Source organism: Theropithecus gelada, chromosome 17, assembly GCF_003255815.1.
Source record: "Theropithecus gelada isolate Dixy chromosome 17, Tgel_1.0, whole genome shotgun sequence".
NCBI classification, from domain to species: Eukaryota; Metazoa; Chordata; class Mammalia; order Primates; family Cercopithecidae; genus Theropithecus; species Theropithecus gelada.
Window position 1 is genome coordinate 41,691,676 of NC_037685.1, and position 23,468 is coordinate 41,715,143.

The window sequence follows — 23,468 nt, forward strand, 5'->3', positions numbered from 1 at the left end:
CATCAGAATCCTTGAAGACTTCTTATAGAAATTAACAAGCTGATTCTAAAAGTCATATGTGATTCCCTGAGACTCAGAATAGCCAAACAATCTTGAAAATTAAGAACAAAGTTGGGCTCACACTTCCTGATTCCAAAACTTAAATACAAAGCAACAGTAAACAAGACAGTGTTATACTGGCACAAGGGTAAGACATATATAGATTAATGGAATAGAATTAAGAGTCCAGAAATAAAACCATGTGTCTATGGTCAGCTGATTTTTATTTTTGGCAAGGGTGCTGATGCAAAGACCATTTAATGAGGAAAGGATAGTATTTTCAGCAAAGGATGCTGGGATTGGATAGCCATATGTGAAAAGAATGAAGTTGGACCCTTGCCTCACATCATGTATACAAGTTAACTCAAAATGTATCAGAGAGCTGAAACTATAAAACTCCTCAATGAGGACATAGTGGTAAACTTTCATGACCTTACATTTGGCAAACAATTTTTAAAGATACCAAAAGCATAAGTAACATAAGAAAAAAATAGATAATTTGGACTTAATCAAGATTAAAAGCTTTTGTGCTTCAAAGCATAGCATCAAGAAAATGCAAAAAAAGGCCTATTTGCAAGTTATATATTTTTAAGGAGCTTGTATGCAGAATATGTAAAGAATGCTGACCTTTTTTTTTTTAATATTTTGAGGCAGGGTCTCTCTCACTCTGCCACCCAGGCTGGACTGCAGTGGCATGATCATAACTCACTGCAGCCTTGAACCCCTGGGCTCAAGGGATCTTCCCACTTCAGCCTCCCAAATAGCTAGGACTACAAGTGCACGCCACCACGCCCAGCTAATTTTTTTAAGGGATGGAATCTCACTGTGTGGCCCAAGCTAGTCGAACTCCTGGCCTCAAGTAATCCTCCTGCTTCAGCTTCCCATAGTGTTGGGGTTACAGGCATGAGCCACCTCCACACCCAGCCCCCAGAATACATAAGTAATTCCTACAATTTCATAATACAAAGGCAAATGGCCCAATTTTTTAAATGGGTGAAGAATCTGAATAGATATTTCTATAAAGATATACAAATGACCGGTAAGTGCATGAAAAGATGCTCAAAATCAGTAGTCTTCAGGGAAACGCCCATAAAAATCACAATGAAATAGAACTTCACACTAGGATGGCTAGAATCACAAAGTCAGATGATGAGTTTTGGCAAGTATGTGGACAAGGCAGAATCCTCAGACATTGATGGTAAAGAATACAAAAATGATGCAGACTTTTTGGAAAGCAATCTGACTGCTCTTCAAATGATTAAGCTTAGTTTCCATATGGCCCAGCAGTTCCACTCCCAGGTATATACCTAAGGAAAATAAAAACCTATATTCACACAAAAACATGTTCATGACAGTTTATAGCAGCATTATTCATAATGGCCAAAAGGTGGAATATCCATCAGCTGATGAATGGACAAACAAAATGTGATGTATCCATACAGGGGACTCCTCTTCAGCCATGAATAGGATTAATACAGGCTCCAACATGAATGAACCTTGAAAATAGTATGTTAAGTGGTAGTAGCCAGTCACAAAAGACCTTGTATTAATATGATTCTATTCATATTAAATGTCCGGAATGAGGAAATTTTCTATAGAGACAGAAAGTAGATTAGTGGTTGCTTAGTGCTGGGGAGGCTGGGGAGATCTGATAGCTAAAGGGTATGGCAATTTCTTTTTGTATTGATGAAAAATATTTTAAAGTTGACTGTTGTGATAGTTGCATATATCTGTTACTATGCTGGAAAACATTGAAATTTACACTTAAAATGGGAAAATTGTATGGAGAAAAAATTGAAAAGGTTTACCTAATAGGTGTTTTAGAAGAAAACAGCAAAAAATTATTACCATTCCCTTACAAAACTTAAAAAACCTTAGAACGTTTTTTGGAAAAAAAAAAATTTATAATTAAGGTGCAGTAGTTTTAACATGTAAAATGAAAGTGTTGATTTTGCCCTTGTGTAATTGTTAGGGAAAAGAGAAAAACAGGACTTAATTTTTTTTGTACTAAGAATTAGTGTAAATTTTGTTGTCTACAAGTTAAATTTATTTTCATAGAAAGTTAGTTAGAGTATCAAAATCCCAGTCAACCTTATTTTTATGCTACTATGGAGTTTTGTTAATATAGTAAGTGACTTTAATGTAAGTTACCCACTTCTGGTGCTAGTTACTTACCATTTGTATGTTAATTTGTTTTTATCCTGATACATATAATCAGGTAGAATTGAGAATGTTATTCAGCCTCTGCATCAGGGAATGTAGAATAACTGTATTCATTCAAGACTTTAGAATTTTCAGAAAAGTTTAAATTTTTATTTTTTTTAGAATTTTCAGAAGAGTTTAATAGATCTTAGACATTTTTAAATCTTTTCATCTTTCTAGCTATTTGTGAATGTGCTTTTCTTCCTTTTAAATAAATATAATAGCTGGTATGTAAGAAAGCTATTGATGCATATTTTTATTTGGATATCTTATTGAACTCTTAATTGAAATAATTTTCAGTTTTTATTTATTTTATTTTTTGTTTTTGTTTTCTTTGAGATGGAATCTCACTCTGTCACCAAGCTGGAGTGCAGTGGCTCAATCTCAGCTCACCGCAACCTCCGCCTCCCAGGTTCAAGTGATTCTTCTGCCTCAGCCTCTCGAGTAGCTGGGACTACAGGCGTGTGCCACCACTCCCAGCTAATTTTTGTGTTTTTAGTAGAGATGGGGTTTCACCATGTTGGCCAGGATGGTCTTGATCTCTTGACCTTGTGAGCCACTGCACGCAGCCCAGTTTGATTTATTTTGTTTTCTAGTTAACCATTTATACTACCTGCCAATAATGATAATCCTTGTCAATGACTATACATTTCAGATTAATGTCTTATTTTATTGGCTTAAACTTCCAAGTAATGTTAAATAATAGAGAAGACAGAAATACTCTTTTTAAAAGAAAAAGTAAATATTTATCTCCTTCTTACATACTTAGGCTGGATTCTAGTGACATTTATAACGAATTGAAAGAAACATATCCTAATTATCTTCCTCTGTACGTTGCTCGACTTCATCAATTGGATGCTGAAAAGGTTAGACATGTTCATTCTAATACATCTTATTTTGTTTGTAATTAGATAAGGTTTGTGTTTTGAGTAAAAGTGCATTATTATCTTTCTCTTTTGTTCTTGCTAACTAAAACGTGTTTTCTCAAATTGAATGTTGTATTAAGCTGTTTTCATGAAGGTTATGATAAGACCTAGCCACTACTCTGAGTTTAGTTTAGGATTCTTGCTCATGCTTGGTCAGTGAGATTAGTAATAGAGAAGATACCCTAAGGACTGTTTTCATTACCTTAACCTAAAGGGTAAGGGGCAGAAGGTAGTAATCCTGGCCAGGTGGAAATCTGAACACCTTCGCTGAAAGAATTCCTACTTTGCATTAACTTTGTTAATGATTCCCATTTGTGAGAGTTGGCTGTAGTTCTAGCCTGTGATGAGATGAACCAGTTCTCATTAGTCATCAAAGCAGTGGAAAAGTGCTGTCCTAATCAAGATAAAAATCATCAAGGGTTCAGAGTGAACCAAAGGGTGTTTAAAGGAGATTTCTTAAAAGACTTTAACAAGAAAGAGGCAAATTGTTGGGAACATCATGGTAATCACAGTTAGACTGTTGATTATAATGTTTACTGTCATCTTTGTGTTTTTGATGATGGATCAGAAAGAACTGGTTTCATCAGCTAGGGCTTTTTTTTTTTTTTCCTCCCTGTTTTCAGGTAGTGTGCAACTAGAGTAATAACAATAGCCAATCACATTTCTAGAATCTTAAGAAATACAGAAAAGGAGTTACCTTTGTTAAAAAAAAAAAGAAAACTTTACATTTTTATGAAGTTTATATTTTGCTTACTTTTACCATTGTACTCCAGCAGGGAATGTAAACAAGGTATTTTTATTATACATCTGAGCTCAAGTTTTATAGATATCAGCAATTAGAAAAATTACATTAGGAGAGAGCATGGAGCCCCCTGGGTTCAATTATGTAGTTTACTCACATTGCAGTTGTAGCTCTCATGGTTGAGACAGCAGAAGTGTAATTTCTTTCATATGCTGATTGATGTACCTATTTTTTATTACTTCTTTTTTCATCTCCAGGAACGAATGAAAAGACTTAATGAAATTGTTGACGCGGCAAATGCTGTTATTTCTCATATAGATCAAACAGCCCTAGCAGTTTATATTGCGATGAAGACTGATCCCAGGCCTGATGCAGCTACTATAAAAAAGTACCTAACCAGTAAATAATCTTTCTTGCATCTCATTTCTTAGTTAACTTGTTTTAAAAGTAGGGACTAATAATATAGAGAATATTGCTTTTCTGATGTTTGTTATATCCTTATAATGGGAATTATCACTATTTGGATACTCTCTCCTTAGAAATTTTAAAATAATTTTGTCCAATCTTTTTAAAAGCCCAAGAAAAGTAGTTTGCCTTCTCTGCTATTAAGTACTGTCAAGGTGGAGAGATATGAGTATCTGTGATCAAGCAGTCCAACCACTTGAGAGGGTTTATGTGAATTGGACCATATCAGGAAGACAAAAATTAACACTGTAAAATTAATTTTTAAAATGTTTATTGTCCAATAACATGAAAAACCCAATATTTGGTTTGTAGTGAAATAAATGATAAAAAATAAAATTAGGTAAAACTATCTGGCAACTTTTATGAAACTGGCTTTATAGTATTACTTAGGGAGAATAGAAGGAAAGAATTTAGAGTTTTGCCTTTAGAAAACCTAATGCTGTGTGTAAATAGAGAAGCTTCCCTGGGTTTATGAGTGGTTGGTATGGTTCCTTCCATGCAGGAGTGTGATTTCCATATGTTGATATAATGGTCCAGTGACTCTGAACCAAGCTACCATTTGGTCACTTTCACCCTTCCATGAACTCTTAAACCATCACCTCATGGTAGCTCTTCCAATGTCAGTTACTTGTTTATCACTTTGGTTCATTTTCAACATAACAAGATCGTTAACTAGTAGAAATATCCTGATTCTTTTGTGGTTATTATAACTAATTAACCAAAACTATTCAGGCTGCCTGAAAATACTAAATTTTCCTTAAAAATTTTATCAGTTTTAGTATTTTTTTCTACATAAAATAGTTGGAGTCTAAACTGCTAGAATTCTTTCCATTATATCATTTATATTGACACTATAGGATCTTACGAATCTTACAAGCAATAATTTGCAAGTGGGATAGAATGTATTTAAAATTAGTTCTTTGGCCACTGTTATTACCTTTTCTTATTTTTCAAAAGAATAGTCTCAAACCATTGCCATTTTGTTGTTGTTGTTAATAATAGAAAATACAGCCGCCATCTATTAAGTGCCGATTATATACAAGGGACTATTGAGGGCATTTTAAATACATTGTTTTATTTAAATTTAGTCTTCCAAACAACATGAAAGGCAGAGGCCTTTGTATCCCCCTTTTAAGGAAGAGAAAACTGAAGTTCAGAGGGGTTAGATGACTTGGCCCAGTTGCCACTGCTAGGATGTTGGAAAGCACATAGTCAAATCAGGGTCTGCCTCCACAGCCCATGCCCTTTCTTTTCTCTGTATATTCTTACTGCCTTCTTGAGAAGGTTAACATAACTCATTATTATCTCACAGAAAAAGGAGCATCATCTGCCTCCCACACATCCTCATTGTGTTCCTTTCTGTCTCAGGGTGATCATTGTTCATCTTATTATAAGAGGAGGCTGGCCTTGGTCACTTTAAAACTGTCTTCTGCAGATCACCAGTGATAACCAGTTGCTAAAAAGGAATGGCCCATTTTGAGTCTTCCTTGAGCTCTCTGCAGCCCCTGCCATTAACTATCCCATATACTTTCTAGCTTTTGTTATTTTTTATACTTTGTGAAAATAATACGATTTTCTCAAACTCAGATATTACATGAAATAACACATATGGTTTTCTCAATTTTACGATCCACAGAGGAAACTCAATCTCGGATTACAGTGAGCCATAAACTAATACAAAATTAGTTTTATTTTGTTATTGGTCTTTTTTAATCACTGTTTTTAATCTCGTTTTTTTTTTTTTTTTTTTTTTTTTAATTTCTACTCTTTGGAGATTACTAGACACTGACTGTCATGGCTATTGGAAATAAGCCGGGATAAAACTAGAAAGAAGCCATAAAACTTTGTAATAATGCTGAGAGTGGAGCTGCTTTAAGTTTTTAGCAACACTGGGTCAACTTGTCTATCCTTGTAATTAAAGAATTTCTCTCCAGGCCTTTGCTTTGGCCTGACTGAAATAGACTCTGGCCAGGTTGTGTTTGGACAGAAGACAATTTTCAGAGTTGAAATATTTTACAAGATGCTATCAGGAAATACTTAACATTTCTTACAGATGTCATCTGTGGGCAAGTAGCAGCCAACTTAAGCATTAATTTCTCATTTCCATGCAAAATTGCTTTCTCTTAAATCACTAACATCAAATATTATAAAATGCCATTTTCTAGTCTTAAAAATGATACTAACTTTTTGTTAATTTGATTTCAAGGTATTTATTGAGCAAATACTTCATGTAAGGCATCACTGACTGGGACTTAAAAAATGAACAAAATAGTCTCTACTTTTAGGAAACTTACCATCTAATATAGAAGATGAAATTGCCAGATAGGAAATTATTAAGAGATAATGAAATACAAGTATTTTTAAATAAATATTTCAAATTGTAAAAACCTGTAGAAAGAAAAGCTGACTTTCTCCTGAGTGGAAAAAGCCTCATGTATTAAAAAGGTATTCAATCTCAGCCAGTCAGTACACAACCTAAGGAGAGGAAAGGAATACTCTAGATATGTAGCGTTTAGAGTACATGATCAGAGGATGCTAAAATAGAAAGGGCTCTTACGGCTAATTTAACCCAGGTCTGACAAATGCAGATTACCTATGTCACCTCCAGGTTGCCTTCTGATTTCTGCATCATTCCAGCCCTTCTCTGGGCAGCCAGGATCCATCAGGCAGCATTTGCCGAGTCTGCCCTGCAGACTCTGGCCGAGCGACGGATGAAAGGAGTACTCAGACACAGGTATCCAGTGAAAGAGCGGGGTAGGGGACTGCCAGCACTAGGGGCCGAAGAGAGTTAGTAGTCCCCCTAAGCCAGTGATGCTCACATTTATTTAGTAGAGATTTAATGACAAAGGCGTGGAGCAAACACAATTTGTGGGTAATAAACATTGTCAACCCCCCGAGCAGAGAGCAGTCCTGCATGCAAATGATCAAAGGTTGGTTTTTGGAGACAGGAGTAAACAAAGTTATCTAGATAAGTTCCTTTACATTCCCTTGTTATCTGCCCTTTGCTCTCTGGCTCCAGATAAGAGAATTTAGCTGCCTTCAGTCAAATCCTCTTTCGAAGCTTTTGTGAGACCTCCCAACCTTCCAAGAAAGTTTGCATCTTTCCCTCTAACTTTTACCCACCACCCTGACTGGTGTCCTACATCTCCCCCTTTTCTGTTTTTTGCATCGGGTTTTGTTGATTGAAGAGTACAGATGTGTGCAGTAACCAGTTTGTCTGGCATAGTGATTACTGCTTGTATTCCAGTTTTGCATTCCTAGAATTAGTAAATAATATAAGACAAACATGAGTATAATCAGTAACATGCTTTTCCAATCAAGGAGTGACGTGTAGTTTTTCTTGGCACCTCAGTCCAATGTGTGCTGTTACTAAGGAACCCCACTGGGGGTGTATTAACCCCTTCCAGCCAAGCAGTTACATTATTAGAGCCTGGGAAGGTGGTGTCTGCCCAGGTAACAGGGCAGAAGAAAGGCAAATCTAAGAGATGAGCCCAGTAGAGGTAGCAGGTACGGGTTGCAGGCAGAGTGAGAGAATACAAAGGTTTAATACCCTATGAGAGTTGCAGTGTACAGCAGAAGGTACAGCAAGGAACAGATTATCTGGAGTGAATGACATCTATGTCTAGAGCAGGATTCGCTTAGCCTCCTGAGTTTTCTTCTTCAGCATCCCCCAGGTAATGTCCGGGGCTTGTGTCGTCTGAAGAAGCCGCATCATCCAGGGCTATGGGTCCTGCAGGGTCATTTTATTCATTTCTGGTACCAGATTGGGTCCTAGCCATGCTATGGTATGGTTTGATGCCTCATGCTGGAATCCAGAGAGGACCTGAGGGGGTGTGAACACAAGCATATCTTCTTCCCAACGTTAACAATTCATTTGAACCACACCATACATTACTGTTTATATCTTTCCATAAAACTGCAGGGTTTAATGTCTTGAGAGGTTTTAGCAAAGTGCTTTTCTATAGCTGATTGAAATTTATCATTTAGATTTACAAAGTAAGGGTAAATAAGGCTTGTGCCAGTGGTGTTGCAGGGTCCTTACTCATATTCCTTTGTTGTTGTTGTTGTTTTCTGAGCGTATTTTTAAGGGCAGATTGGACACGTTCTACTATGGCCTGTCCTTGGGGGTTGTAAGGGATGCCTGTGGAATATTGGATGTTCCACGTGTGACAAAATTGCTGAAATGTTGAGCTGGCATAAGCTGGACCATTATCAGTTTTAATTTTTGTGGGCCACTCCATAAATGCAAAAGTTAAAAGAAGATGTTTAATAACATATTAGGCAGACTTTCCAGGAAGAGCATGTGTGCTGATTAGGTGAGAATTGGTATCAACAGATACATGTACATATCTTAGTTTTCCGAATTTAGGGACGTGTGTAACATCAGTTTGCCATAGACGATTAGGATCTAGTTCTTTAGGGTTAACACCTGTTAAAGGAGCAGACGTGCCTGTGAGCTGGCAGTTTGGGCATTGCAGGATAATGTGTTTAGTCTTTGGGTAAGTTGAAATTGGTTAGATAATTTTCTCCAATTTTGGTGGAAACGATGATGCGAATGGGTGGCTTGGTCAAGCAGTGACATCATAATCTGCAGGTCTGCTTGATCATTGCCATAAGCTAGGGGGCCAGGCAGTGAGCTGTGGGCCCGAATGTGTGTAATAAAACTAGGATGTGTACGTTGATCCACCAATTGCTGAGATCAAAGAAAAACTACACACAGGGTGGGCTCAAGAGTGGACTTAATGAGGGCTGTTTCAAGGTTTTGCAATAAACTAGAGTAAACAGAGTCACTAACAATATTGATAGGCTGAGCAGAAAAGGTCTCCAGGGCCAATATTAAGGCTCTAACCTCAGCTCTCTGAGTGTTATTAAATCCAGAACGAATGAGGGAATTGCGCAGTCTCCACCAAATAGCCACCTTCCCATTTTTTGCCAGAGCCGTCAGTAAAAAGCATTAAAGCATTAGGTATGGTGAGGGTGAACCACTTTTGTAGGCATAACTATAGGAGTACAAGATAAGAACTGAAGTAGTTTATCAGCAGGAAGGGCATGCTCTATATGGCCTGTATAATCAGAGAGTACTATTTGCAGGTCTAGAGATAAGGGCAAGACTACCTCGAATTGCTTTTTCCTTAAAGGAATTCTGATGACATCAAGGTCATAACCTAGCAACTGATGGCATCATCTGCAGCCTAAATAGACTTTACTAACTAGTTGGATATAGGGAGATAGAGTTTTAGTTCCGGTGTGTGAGCAAAAAACCCATTTTAGGAAGCATAGCCCTGGGGACATCTGTCCTATTTAATCCTGTTGGGGAATGCTTAGTAGGAAAAACAAACAATTGAACTGAATATTGAATATTGTGGGTCTGTGCAATCCAGTTGCCTCTGAAAAATAGCATGCTGTATTTCCTCAATTTCCCTTTTTGCTGCAGGAGTTAAATACCTGGGAGAGTCTAGGGCTGTATTGCCCTTTAGGATAGAAAGCAGGTTTTGTAATGTATCAGTAGTTATGTGCAAGGTGGAGCGAAGCCAGTTAATATCACCTAGTAATTTCTGATAATCATTTAAGGTGTGTAAGTTGTTAGTATTTAATTTAACTTTTTAAGGTCTTACTGACCGGTAAGTTAGAATGTTTCCAAGATATTTCCAAGGAGAAGACAATTGTACTTTTTCAAGTGCTATGATTAAACCTCTTAACTGTGTATTCTTTACGACAGAGGCATATAAACTTAAAAGTACTGGCTCTGTTGGAGCTGCTAGTAAAATATCATCCATAAAATTAATAATCTTGCAATTAGGCAAGTCTTTTCTACTGGGGAGCAAAGCCTGATTTACCTGATACTGACACAATATTCCTTGAGGAAGTACTTTCCAATGAAATTGGCGAGCTGGCCTCTATTGATAACTGCTATTGTAAACACAAATTTTTCTCTGTCCTGTTCTGCAAGGGGAATAGTATAAAAGCAGTCTTTTAAGTCAATAAAGTCAATAAGACTATAGGCCAATCTATAGGAATTGCCGCTGGGGAAGGGAGGCCCTGTTGAAGGGGCCTCATAGCTTGCAAATTAGCATTGATAGCCCATAAGTCATGCAAAAGTCTCCATTTGCCAGACTTTCTGGGAATGACAGAAATAGGCGAATTCCAAGTGCTGTTTGACGGTTGTATATGGCTGGCTTTTAATTGTTCCTCAGCTGATTCATGGGCTGTTTGTAATTTCTCTCCCTTTAAAGGTCACTGTTCTACCCAAATAAGATTTTGAGAGAACCTCGTCAGGGATAGGGGAGGAGTAACAGTGGATCTCTAATAACATTATTAGAGATCTGCAGAGTGACCTCAACCCTCTTGTAAATGGGCTAGCAGCTCTGTTTTTTTGTTTTTGTTTTTGTTTTTTTATGCTTTTCCTTATGTCTTTTTAAGCATTAAAACTAACGGTTCATACACCTAATTGCCTTGTCGATTTTGCATTACCAGGCAGGCCAAGAGCTCCCCTTCTAATGCCACTTGCCTAAGACAGGGTCCCATAGCTATAGCATATTCCTTGTCTTTTCTCCAAGAGGAGGGAGCTCAGGCAAAACCTCCATTCTGTCTTTGTTATTTTTGCCCTGTAACAGCGGGGCTGAGGGAGAAGGAGGAGGTGGTAAGGTAGATGATGGCTCCTCCTCCCTTCCCTTTGTAGGCTCTTCTGTGTATAGTGGGACCAAAGCAGCCCTAACTAAGGCCTGTAACCTTAGAGATGTTACTGGGACCTGTTGCCCTTGTGCATGATGTTTAGGATTTCTCCCGACTTGTTCCCAGAGCTCTATGTCTAGCGTACCTTCTTCCAGGAACCATGGGTTATGGGAAACAACAGTTTGCATTAGGTCCCTTAATTGAGCCTGTGAAAACGAGGCTCCACTAGCTTTAAGCAGCTGTTTCAATAGTTTTATATACTGTTGCTGTTGAGCTGATAACTGTTGCCCCATGATGAAACTGTAGCCTGAACAAGTCCCTCGAAATCCCAAGCGGGCACCAGTGACTTACTGACTGCGCAGTCTCTTCACCTTCATTTTTGAGGGTTCCATTGTGATCCATTGCAGCGTTCCTCACACGGGGCACCACCTGCCAAGTCTGTCCTGCAGACTCTGACTGAGTGACGGATGAAAGGAAAGGAGTACTCAGGCACAGGTATCCAGTGAAGAGCGGGCTAGGGGTCTGCCAGCACTAGGGGCCGAAGAGAGATAGCAGTCCCCCTAAGCCAGCGATGTTCACATTTATTTAGCACAGATTTAATGACAAAAGCTTGGAGCAAACACAATCTGTGGGTAATAAACATTGTTGACCCCCAAGTAGAGTGAATGATCAAAGGTTGGTTTTTGGAGACAGAAGTAAACAAATTTATCTGATAAGTTTCTTTACATTCCATTGTTATCTGCCCTTTGTTCTCAGGCTCCAGACAAGAGAATTTGGCTGCCTTCAACCAAATCCTCTTTCAAAGCTTTTGCAAAACCCCCCGGCCTTCCAAGAAGGTTTCCATCTTTCCCTCTAACTTTTACCCACCACCCTGATCGATCTTCTACAAGCATTGGCCTGGGTGTGGAAACCTGCCTTGTCAACCCATTGCTGTTCCAAGCCCCTTTTCTGCTTCACAAAATCAGGATAGTAGTTGTGCCTGACACCTTGGGTTGTTGGAAGGCATAAACAAAGGACTGCTGAGAAGACATTTAAGGATGGCACTTGGCATCTAAGAGTGGAGGAGGGGAAGGAGGGTGGGTCAGGCGATGACAAGCCATGCAGATGCCCCACAGCTTGGAAGCCCCAAAAGTCTACTTGTAAATCCTTTTCTTCTTAATTCCAATGTATACAAGCAGTACCCAGAAACATCTCCACAAAAAGGGAGTGAAAGTTGGTTCTTAAAGCTTTGAAATGCTGTGCTGAGAAGCACTGAGGGATCTTTTAGGCATAGTTTCATTTACATTGCAAATGTATTGGGGTTGGTAATTGTCCTCTTTGATGAACTCTGCCAGTCTGAAGGAATTTCTCAGCAGCTCTACTATCCACGTTGCCTCCCTGCTCACTTTCAAGGTACCAGATCAAATGGGCTTTGAACCTCTGAGAATACCCCAGTCTCCGGCAGTGTTTCAGCAACAGCATTTTCCGTGGTACTTAGCATTCATGTTCCCTGCCATGCAGCCTCTTAGATTAACAGGACTCTTTGGTGCACAGATTAATGTGGGTGAGCCCTTGAGCTGTCAGGTTTTTGGGCTGATGGCTGCCTTTCCTACTGCGGATCCTTATTGATGGTATAGTCCCGGCAGGTTTCGCATGCTACACATTTCACTCTGAGTCTTTCAGAGTCACTCTTAGCCGTTAGTTTGTTCCACAGCTAAGTGCCCCATCATCATTTTCTCAGTACTTCTAGTCCACATTTTTTTCACATGTATCTGACATGAGTTGGACAGAATGCCTCAAATAAGCATACATTCTAGAGACTAACACTTTCCCCTGGAGTGTAGGTGGTTGTTGTATTTCATTCAGCAATGATTTATTGAGTTTCCATTCTGTGCCGGGCATTATCCTAGGCACTTGGAATGCATTGAAGAAAACAAAGATGCCTGCCCTGGATCAAGGCAGTGTGCCATAGTGATTAAGAGCACAGATTACAGATTTCTACTGCTAAGCTTAGAATCCTGGATCTGCCACTTCCTAAGTGGAGGACCTTGAACAAATAGCATAGTCTCTTTGGGCCTGAGTTTCCTCCTTTGCAACGTGGCAGTAATTAATAGTCTCTCTTACTCAGAATGGTTTGAATGTGAATGAATTAACGTGTTAAAATGCTGAGACAGTTGCTGGCACATTCAGAGTAAAGCATTATATTTGGTTGTCCTAGTCATGAACTGAAAGTTTTAAGACATGACCTCTGTGTATACACATAGACAAATATGTAATGATTGCTGTCTATAAGAAATCTGAAAACTCAGAAGACATTGACCTCATTAAGAGTTATATAGCTAAAAGAATTTAGAATAGTGATTAACCTTTCAACTCTGTTGCTTCTGGCATTCTGTTTCAACAAGGTGCAGCTACCCTAACTCGTTTAATCTATCTGTGTAATATAGTAGCTCATTTGATGTTTATTAATAAGGCATCTTATTTGATGTATAATACAAGCATATGTACCTGGATATACAGTATTTCTGCATTATAAATCTTAAGCAAAAGAATACATGAATTTAAGTTCAGATAAGAATTTACTTTTAAAGACAGTTTACTGATATCTGAAATATTTTTTAATTTGCTGTACAGTGACATGGACAAACAGAAATCCACCCTCGTAGATGCCCTTTGTAGGAAAGGTTGTGCCCTGGCAGACCATCTTCTTCACACCCAGGCTCAAGATGGAGCCATTTCCACTGATGCAGAAGGAAAGGAGGAAGAAGGAGAAAGTCCTTTGGATTCTCTGGCAGAAACATTTTGGGAAACTACTAAATGGACTGATCTTTTTGACAATAAGGTAACCTTTCTGCTTCTTGTTTTGGCAAAGTTCTCGGGGTTACTTCACAGACCTCTCTGTGCCGCATTGCTGGTTACAAGAGGAAGGAGGTAAATGGAAAGAGTTAAGCTGGGCTCTGAATATGACATGTTTAGCATAGTACTTCGTGTTTGTCTCACCTTTTTTAAAAAAACATTATTTTATGGGCCTGCAAACTGGCTGTTAAACCATGATAATTTTAAAAAGTTTGAGAATATATGTAGTAGGCTTTTAGTTAAACCAGTTATGTATGTAGCTAAATTAAGAAAGTCTTCTAGAAAATGCCTTCAGGCCTACCCTTCTCTATGTATATGCTAATTTGTTGGTGGTAGGAGATTGGGGGCAGGTTGAGGGGGCATACTGGTTAGTTTAGATGTTACTTATTTTCCTCAAAACTCTTGAACTTCTGAATAATTATCATCTTGATTTGTAGCTAATCAGTTTTAAAACCCAATTCGGAAAAGCATTGTTGATGAACTTTTTTGGATTTTGGTTACAAAAACATTGTTAATTTCTTTTAGGTCTCTACTATAATTCTTGCAATAGAGATTATACAAGTCATTAATCTTCTTTTCCTGTGAAAATAAAGAAAATAAAGTAAATGGAGTCAGTAGGATTCCCTTCACTTATCACAGACCATCGTTTTGTTTTAGTAGACAGATGCGTGTTCTCAGAATTAACTGGTAATTTGCAGTAAAGGACCCTGGAAGTGGGAAGAAAATTCTTATATGCTTCAGATTTTTCCAGCACAGTACGGTTGTGCATTTATAGAAGGTACTCAGTTATATTTGGGAAACTGAAAGAGCCAGTATTGCAGCAGAGGTCAGGAATTTGAATCTGAAATTAAACCCCTTGAGTTTGGCTCCTGTCTCTACCACTTTTATATGTGACCTTAGGCAACTTACTAAATTGTGATACCTTAGTTTCTTATCTGCATGACCTGCCTTAGGCTGTGGTGAGTGAGTGTCAAGTACATGCAGTGTCCCCAACAATATTTGCTGTTACTGCGAACAAACAAGGGAACAGTTATTGAAGGCCTGCTATGTGCCAAACACTGCTTACCACTGGAAGCATAAAGATGAATAAGAACCTGGTTTTTGTCTTTGAGGAATCTAACAGAGATTGACAAACACTTGATGAACATCATAATAAAATTGTTTTAGATCATTCTATTTTTGCAATGCTACTACTATATTAGGGGTCATGCATTCTATTACCTGTTTACTGTGTTTATGGCAACGATTGTTAAATACTTTAGAATACAAATCAGTGTCATAGGATTTTCTTTGAGTACATTCTCCACATTCCAAAGTAGAGACCAAAAATATATATAAATGATTATAAGTATATTTGACAGATGCAGTAATTACAGATAAAAACTTGTACCAAAGAATCCATGCTTATATAATCTAATACTTGTTTTTTGACTTCTATCCTCATTTGGAATTTTGGCAGTTTATACTGACTCTGCATTTTGTATTTCTATCCTGATTTGCATCTTTGTAATTATTTATGTTAGCTCTGGTTTCTTATGCATGAAAAGGTATTTTTAAGTGGATTTCCACAGCTAATAATTTCTCGTATTAGTTTTCTTCCTAAAAAACATGGTTCATTCTGTGGAATACTCAGCTCTTTTGAAGACACTAATTATCTTTTTACAAGTGTTTAAAAATGTACTCGATATACCATACTCATTTCAAAAGCTACACTTCTGTTAAAGCCTTAATTTTATTGTTAAAACTAATGCCTTAAAATGTAAATTATTTTATAAACAAGCTTTATCATGTTTTACATTGTAGGTTTTGACATTTGCATATAAACATGCATTAGTAAATAAAATGTATGGGAGAGGCCTTAAATTTGCAACTAAACTTGTGGAAGAAAAACCAACAAAAGAAAACTGGAAAAATTGTATTCAAGTAAGTGATACTTAAAATGTCACTGTTAAGCATCACTTTGATATTGCATAGTGACAAGATAACTAGAAAGAATTAGGATTGTGATATAGAAATCATGGTTTTATTGTGACCAGTTATTACACTAATTAGCATAATGTGAACTATAGAATAAATACATGAGAGACAGTCAATAAGCTGTTTAAATTTTAAAAACACTTTTCACTGCTATCCGAAAAACTGATACTAGCCTCAAATGTTTTCAGCAAGGGCAAATGCATTTTGAATTTTGTAAAAGTAGAAGCCAGTTTTTCTTTATGAAGGAAACAATTCCTTTTAAATGCACGTTGCCTCAACTCTAAAATGGTTGAACTTCTGGAGTTTATATTTGATTTTATTCTTCATTTGAGATGGTAGGCATTTTTAAAATTATTTTACCATGTATCATATTATGTGCAGAGAAATTCTGTAGTTGAACTTTCTGCACAAGTTAGTTGTCAAGTAAAAAAAACTAGCTGAATTCTACAGAAGTCAGTTTAGTCTGACCTCGTCTTTGTACATGCGTAATTGGTTTATGCCTAAAGGATACGTTAAGGCAGGGGAGTTTGGTGGTAGCAGATTCAGCTAAAGGGCAAGTCCAGGTTAATTATACTTTATATGTAAGGTACGCTTTGGATGTAAAACTGACCAGTAGGTTCCTCTGAAAATGTTTGATAATTAGAGTAAGATATATTCATATTTACTCTTAGAGCTTTTTGTTTACCTTCACCAGTCAGTCCAAATTGAAATGAGCTCCTCCAGATCTTTGACTAGATTAAGAGAACTCTTTCTGGAGCCAGGTGTTGATATGTCTAATGTGGTTCTCATCATGTGGAATCGGATCCGTGAGCACTTAGGTTTGTAAAGCCGGTGATCCCTGCCGACGTTCACATCAGGGAGTGCTTCTTAACTTGTGTGCCCTCCACTCTGCCCCGCTCCCGCTGCCTATTCTCCACACAGCAGCTGGAAAAGATGTCTTTTGACACCTGCTATTGAATCTCCATCACATTTGGAATAAAATCCAAACTCTCCCCTGTGGTCCATAAGGCCCCTACCTACCTCTCCAGACTTATTTCATATCACACTTGCCCATATAAACTCTGCTTCTGCCACACCAGCATCTCTGCTTAGCAGAAACAGCCACACCTTTTCCCACCAAAGGACCTCAGCACTCACTGCTCCGGCTAGATGGAATGTCTTTCCCAGATTTAACACAAATTTCTTCTTGTCATTCAAACTCCACTTAAGTGTCACCTCCATAGAGATTCTTTCTTAACCATCTAACTCCCCAGTTAGTTTATATTGTATCAAATATTATGTCTACTGTACACCTGATAAATATCTTACTACTTGTTTATTCATTTATTAATTTGCTTATTATTTGTTTTTCCTGAAAGTAGGAGGTGAATGTGTTCCATGCTCTTTTCCCAGTGTTTGACATGATAGTTACTCAGAAAAAAATGAATGAAAGGAAGTTAGGTTGGTAGGAAGGAAAGGACCAAGTAAGTTGGAAGGAAGAAGGGAAGACAGGTTAATAGGAAAGAGGGAGAAGGACAGTTGGTAGAGATAATGATGAGAAGAATAGGTTGGTTGGTAGGAAAGTTGGTTGACAGTAAGAAAAGTTGGTTGGTGGGAAGAAAGATCAGTGGGTGTGTGACAGTTGGTGCAAGGAAGATTCTGTATGCTACTACCTTACTGTTACTAAATATTTAATACAGAATTTATTCTAAATACTGAGCTTAAAAATCTGTCACTTCCTTTATAATAATATATTATTGTATTTTGTTGTAGCTGATGAAGTTACTTGGATGGACCCATTGTGCATCTTTTACTGAAAACTGGCTCCCCATCATGTATCCTCCCGATTATTGCGTATTCTAAAATAGGAAACAAGACTTTAAATTTTAAAAAAGGAAGTTTTATAGTGAATGGATATAAAAACAAATTTGTGGCATTTTTAGTCTAATGCATGTTTTCATCCACTATCCAATACTGATTATTAAAATGACGTGTATTTATCAGAGAATTCACTGACGTGTGGCTTAATACATGTAAATCTAGACCTCTGACATCATGATGTTTTCTTAATGCCTCACATTGCTGGCACAGGGATGTTCCCTGCCTGCCAGCACAGAGGACTTCGAGTTGGGTTGCAGCTTATGACATGCATGATAGGTTTTGGAGGGTAACTTTTAACTGCAAACCTGTAAAGTTCTATTTTTTATTTTATAAATGAACAGGGTTTTAACATGCTCAACTTTAATTTTTTTCAATTGTATGAAGGCCTTAAAAAAGCTACATTAAGCGTAGCTAAAATTATTTATTGGACTAAAAATTAACAGAACTTCATTTCCAGATTTTTTTTTTTTCTTTTTGGCAAATGTTTACATTGAGTTAAGGGGAAAAAATAGAACCAGCACAAATGAGTGGCAATTGCTTCATCTTGGGGTAATTATAGGCAAGTCATTTTCACATCCTCTAGAAGTTCAGAGCATCAGAATGAACTCTATGAATACATGTGTAAGTGCCAGACAGCTGAATCTTTATCAGGTATTGTAAAGATACACATATGATATGTTTATTAAAATTGAAATAATGTAAAACACGTGAATAAATTTGCAAAACCAAGATCACAGTACACCATATGCACTCTGGTACCTTAATTTTTTTTTTTATAAATAATAAAAGTGAATATTGAAGCTTCTTAAAGTTGGTCTTAATTTTTCATAAATAAAATTTGGGGTTGTAACAAATAATACATTAAATACATAGACAAAAAATTAAACATAAGGTAATCTATTTTACAGTGTTTCTTATAGGCTTACAATTATTTGAATATATTTCCAATTCTTGTGTGATTAACTTTTTTATTATTTTTATCTTTGGCTACTACATGTGCATCTCTCGTCATTCCTCCACCAAATAAACAGACACAAGTAGTATTAAGTTTATGATCCCTTATCTAATGGCAAATTGTGTGTATGTATTTTTGTTATCTTGTTCTCTTAAAATTTACTGCTGCAAAAGGCCTACCAGTAATCCTATCTAGTCATTCCTGTTTTTGCTGTATCTCATGAAAGTGTTAGAGCCTTTATGAGAAACATAAATACATGTATAAGCATATTGTTTACAACTTCTGGGCTATGTAGGGTCTGAAGTCCATCCATGAACAGCTACATGCATGTTCTCTCTCACACACTCAGACTGTCACCTGCACAGACATACAGGTCCCCATTTGTATAGGTCTAGTCCAGTAAGAGAATGGAGAAGCTCAGTAAAGGTAGGATGACTTCCCAAGGTTATACTGCTGATCACCTGTCGGAAATTAAATTACAGACCTTGCTTTACAACCCAGGTTTTGCTATTTCAGGTAAGTACTACATACAGCAGGAATCAGTAACGTTTGGCCCTTTAACCCAAACTGGACTGCTGCCTGTTTTTGTAAATAAAGTTGTATTGAAACAGAGCCATGCCTATTCATTTATGACTCCTGTAACTGGAGGCAGTTATACAAAGCTGCCATGTTAGCTCCTGTTTCCTGTCTGGATCATTCTGCATTTCTGTGGTGACAAGTGGACCCAAGTAAGCTCCAGAAGATGTCCTCAGTAAAATCAATACTGTTTCTATGTGATTACATTAAAAATAATACAAGCAGTAGGATGGTACTTCAAAAAGTCAAGCAGTTTTCCCGTTTCTGGTCATAGTAGCCAATGTTTGCGCACACCCACTGAAAACAATTGAAAAAACTAGGTAAAAATAACATTTTAAAGAACCATTAGAGACAGTACATAGTATGTGCCCAATACTAGTTCTGTGGCCCCTTTCCAATAAGAAGAGGCAGTTCCCAATTGTTACTGGGAGGAGTTTTGCCATCTCATGGGATTTCTTTCCTTCCTCATGTTAGCCTGCTTCCTGGGAGAACTTCTCTTTACCCCAGAAGAGCCCCACCTGCTCCTCTTCTTAGGCACCACAAATCTCAAACCGTTTCTCCACCCCCAGCTCTAATGAAATGTGCAGGGACTGGATGACTGGAAGCTACAGCCTGGGTCTCTGCTGTCTCATCCTGGCTCAAGTACTGACAAGCCAAATCACTTGACCCTCATGAATCTCCTTAAGAAAATCATGGTGTTGAATCAATGTGACTGTTCCAACTAGAAAATTATTTCATTTGAATTAACTGAGTCTTTGCCTCCACTGTGTTTCCTTCTCTGTCCTCCCAACAACCCAGCATTCAGAATACATGTGTCTTTGTCTTTCCCTTTAGGATCTAAGTCAGAGAAGCCTTCATAGGGAGATAGGTAAGAGGGATCCTTGCTGTCTCCCCAAAAGGGGAAGGGGAGAAAACCTTGAATGGAGAGAATTTTCTGAGAAATGAAAAAGTGAGAAACTGAACTTCATGAGCCTGAGTCTGTGTTAACATAGTAAACCAAGGGGAGAAAAATTTATCGGTAGTCATGGGTGGTAAACTGAGAAAGGGTAGCTGACTAAGTAAAATCCTGAAAACCAGAAGAGGAAGATGTAAGTGATGCTCTAACATGAAGGGTTCTTGGGCATCCCAATCAGCAGAATTTCCACCTGCCCTCCTGGTACCGAGAGCCAGGTCAGGATGTGATGGTGCAGTACCTGCCAGCACTTTGCTGCAAAATATCTCTGCACTCAGTTCTGCAAATGTACTGTTTTAGTTTCATTTAGAACCCCTGATTTGTGAGAGGATTTCAAACATCAGACAAGTATGTAATGAATTCAAGCCGAGTCCTCTCGAAGGACAAACATGTATAACTACAGGTCCAGTGTCAGTGCCAGCTGTCAGGTTTTCACTGTGCAGCTAGGGTTGCCTGCTTACTCAGTCATGTCAAACAAATTCACTCTAGAATCGGCCAGGTCTTACCCAAAATGCAAATAGAATACAAAGTAACTGAAAATACATTTTGTAATTTCAGTTTATGTGTGGTTTTAAAAGTTAAGCTACCTCAAAACTCAGCTGTCTACAATAATTTATTTTCACTAGTAAGTGTTACTTGCCTGGAATTTGGCAGATCTAAGTTGGGCTTGGGCTAGATGGTTTCAAGCCTGAGTCATTAAGATGTAAAATTTACAGAAACAACAGAGGATTGAGGAACAAGTTAAACGACACTAATGATGCAGTCTGCATAATGCAGTAGTATGAAATTCTACAAAAAAAAAAAGATGAAGGGAGGATCAGATTTAAGAGACATAACTAATTAACCAAATTTGGACCTGGTTGGGTTCTGATTGAAACTAAAAATAAATGTAATGACACGAGACAATTGGAAATTTGAACACTGCATATTTTAATGTATTAATATAAAATTTTAGATGTGATAGTATTGTTATTATGTATCTTGTATAGATACAAGCTGAATTTACAAAAGGAATGATTTGTCTGATTTGATTCAAATTAATATGAGAGCAGAGAAAGTAGTGGTTTAGATTAACCACGGTTTTCCATGAATTGAAATACACTTATTTAGCAGAATATTGAGCTATAGTTGCCATATAATAAACTGCACGTATTTAAAATATACAGTTCGTCTACTTTCATCTATTTAAAATCTTCTATAATAATGTAAAGAAAAAGATAACTAATCAATTCAGCCATTCTAAAAGGACACTTGATTTACAAAATAAGCATATGATCATATTCCTTTGCCCTGGAAATGTGAAAAGTTTGAGAGATTTAAAGGAACGAGTTTCATTGCTTTAATTTTCTTAGTAGATTCCTCTACATTGTGTATTTGAAAGATCTAGGATTTGAAAGAAAATTTGCATAACATTTGGGACAAACCATGGGGTTTTTAACAGCTTTATTGAAGTGTAATGTACGTATGATAAACTTTAACCATTTCAAGTGTGCAGTTTAATGTCTAGAATGCAGCCATCAACACAGTCTGGGTTTTTAGCACTTCCGAATCATCTGAAAGAACTCCCTCAAGCTCGTTTGTAGCCAGTCTCCATTCTCACCCCTAGCCCCAGACAGCCAGTGAACTGCTAATCCTATAGTTTTTCTGGAAATTTCATATACGTGGAATCACAGTTTTTAATTTTTTGTGTCTTCTTTTGCCTAGTGTAATGTTCTTGAGTTTCAGCCACTTTGGGTGTATCTGTTCATTCCGTGTTGCTGCTGTGTATACTGTGTTGTGTGATGTACCACATTTTGTTCCTTCACCAGTTGATGGATGTTTGGATTGTTTATATTTGAGGCTATTAGGAATAATGCTGCTGTGCTGCTGTGAAAGTTTGTTTACAAGGCCTTTGGCATATCTTTTCAAGTAATGTTGTATAGATAATCTAGGAATGAAATTGCTGAGACATGGTATATTTCTTTTTATATTGTAAGAAACTAGCAGACCATTTTCAAAATGACTGTACCATTTGACATTCCTACTAGCAATGTGTGAGAGTTGCAAGCTTCATACATCCTCATCAGCACTTGATGATGTCACCTTTTTAACTTTGGCCATTCTACTGGTTGTGATACAGTATCTCATTTTAATTTGCATTTCTCCAGTAAATAATGAACTTACTAGACATTTGTATATCTTCTTTGATAAAGTTTCTATTCCGATATTTTGCCCATTTTTTCAGTTGTTTGATTGTCTGTCTTGAGTTGTGAGAGTTTGGATACAAGCTGTTTTTTAGATGTGTGTGATGCAAATATTTTCTCCCAGTGTGTTTCTGCTATGTTGCCCAAGCTAGATTCCTGGATTCAAGTGATCATCCCGCCTCGGCCTTCTGAGGAGCTGATACTACAGGCACATGCCACCGCACCTGGCCCAGTGTGTGTAATAGTCTTTTGAAGAGCAAAACTTTTTAATTTTCATAAGAACCAACTCAGCATTTTTTTCATTTACAAGTTGTACTTTTGGTATCACATCTAAGATATCTTTGTCTAACTTAAGGTAACAAAGGTTTTACCCTATGTTGCCTATAGAAGTTTTACAGTTGTTATAGCTTTAGTTCTTATATTTAGGTCTGTGATCCATTTCAATTTAATGTTCGTGTGTAGTATGAGAGAAGGGTCAAGGTCGTGTGTGTGTGTGTATGTGTGTACAATTTGTTCAAACATCACTAATTTAAAAGGCTATAATTTCCCGTTGAATTACCTTGGCATCTTTGTCACATATCAGTTAGCCATATATGTGTGAGTCTGTTTCTGGACTCTGTTCCACTGATGTATACATCTATTTTTAAGCTGAAATCAACTGACTTGCTTACTGGGCTTCATACTAACAAATCAACGTTTTCCAGATTGAGTGACTTTCCTGGCCTTGCTCACACGAGACAGAGAAGCAGCTCCAAGTAAAATTGGGTGGAATAATTGGAAGTCACCAGGCAGACACCCTGTGCTTTTCACATAGCATCCAAATGTAGAAGACACACTGCCTCTTCCTACAACTTATCTTCTGCTTTGGGGGTTCTGATCTTATAAGTTCTGTATCGTAAAGGACATTGCAAAAGGAATGTTCATTTTCCTTCCCTTTTGCTTGAGAGAAAGGCAACTTCTTTAGCACCATATGTATGTACATATATATACACACACACACACACACACACACACACACACGCTTATATATATGTGGGAGTAGGGGGAAGCATGATTTCCTTTTTAAAAAACAATTAGTCGGCCG

The 23,468-nt window shown here is 37.5% G+C and overlaps 1 protein-coding gene across 3 annotated transcripts in view; it reads left to right on the plus strand.

Annotated features, from left to right (window-relative positions):
- The window catches only part of TPP2 (tripeptidyl peptidase 2), an 83,020-nt gene extending 64,492 nt beyond the window's left edge, over window positions 1-18,528 (plus strand). For 2 of the 3 annotated variants that reach the window (XM_025364331.1, XM_025364332.1), the window contains 5 exons: window positions 3,011-3,107; window positions 4,167-4,297; window positions 13,660-13,867; window positions 15,685-15,804; window positions 17,611-18,528. In XM_025364331.1, the coding sequence (XP_025220116.1) occupies window positions 3,011-3,107; window positions 4,167-4,297; window positions 13,660-13,867; window positions 15,685-15,804; window positions 17,611-17,700 (646 nt within the window). In that variant the 3' untranslated portion in view covers window positions 17,701-18,528. The remainder of the gene's footprint in view (window positions 1-3,010; window positions 3,108-4,166; window positions 4,298-13,659; window positions 13,868-15,684; window positions 15,805-17,610) is intronic. The other variant, XM_025364330.1, reaches the window with a different exon arrangement.
- The last annotated feature ends 4,940 nt before the right edge of the window (window positions 18,529-23,468 follow it).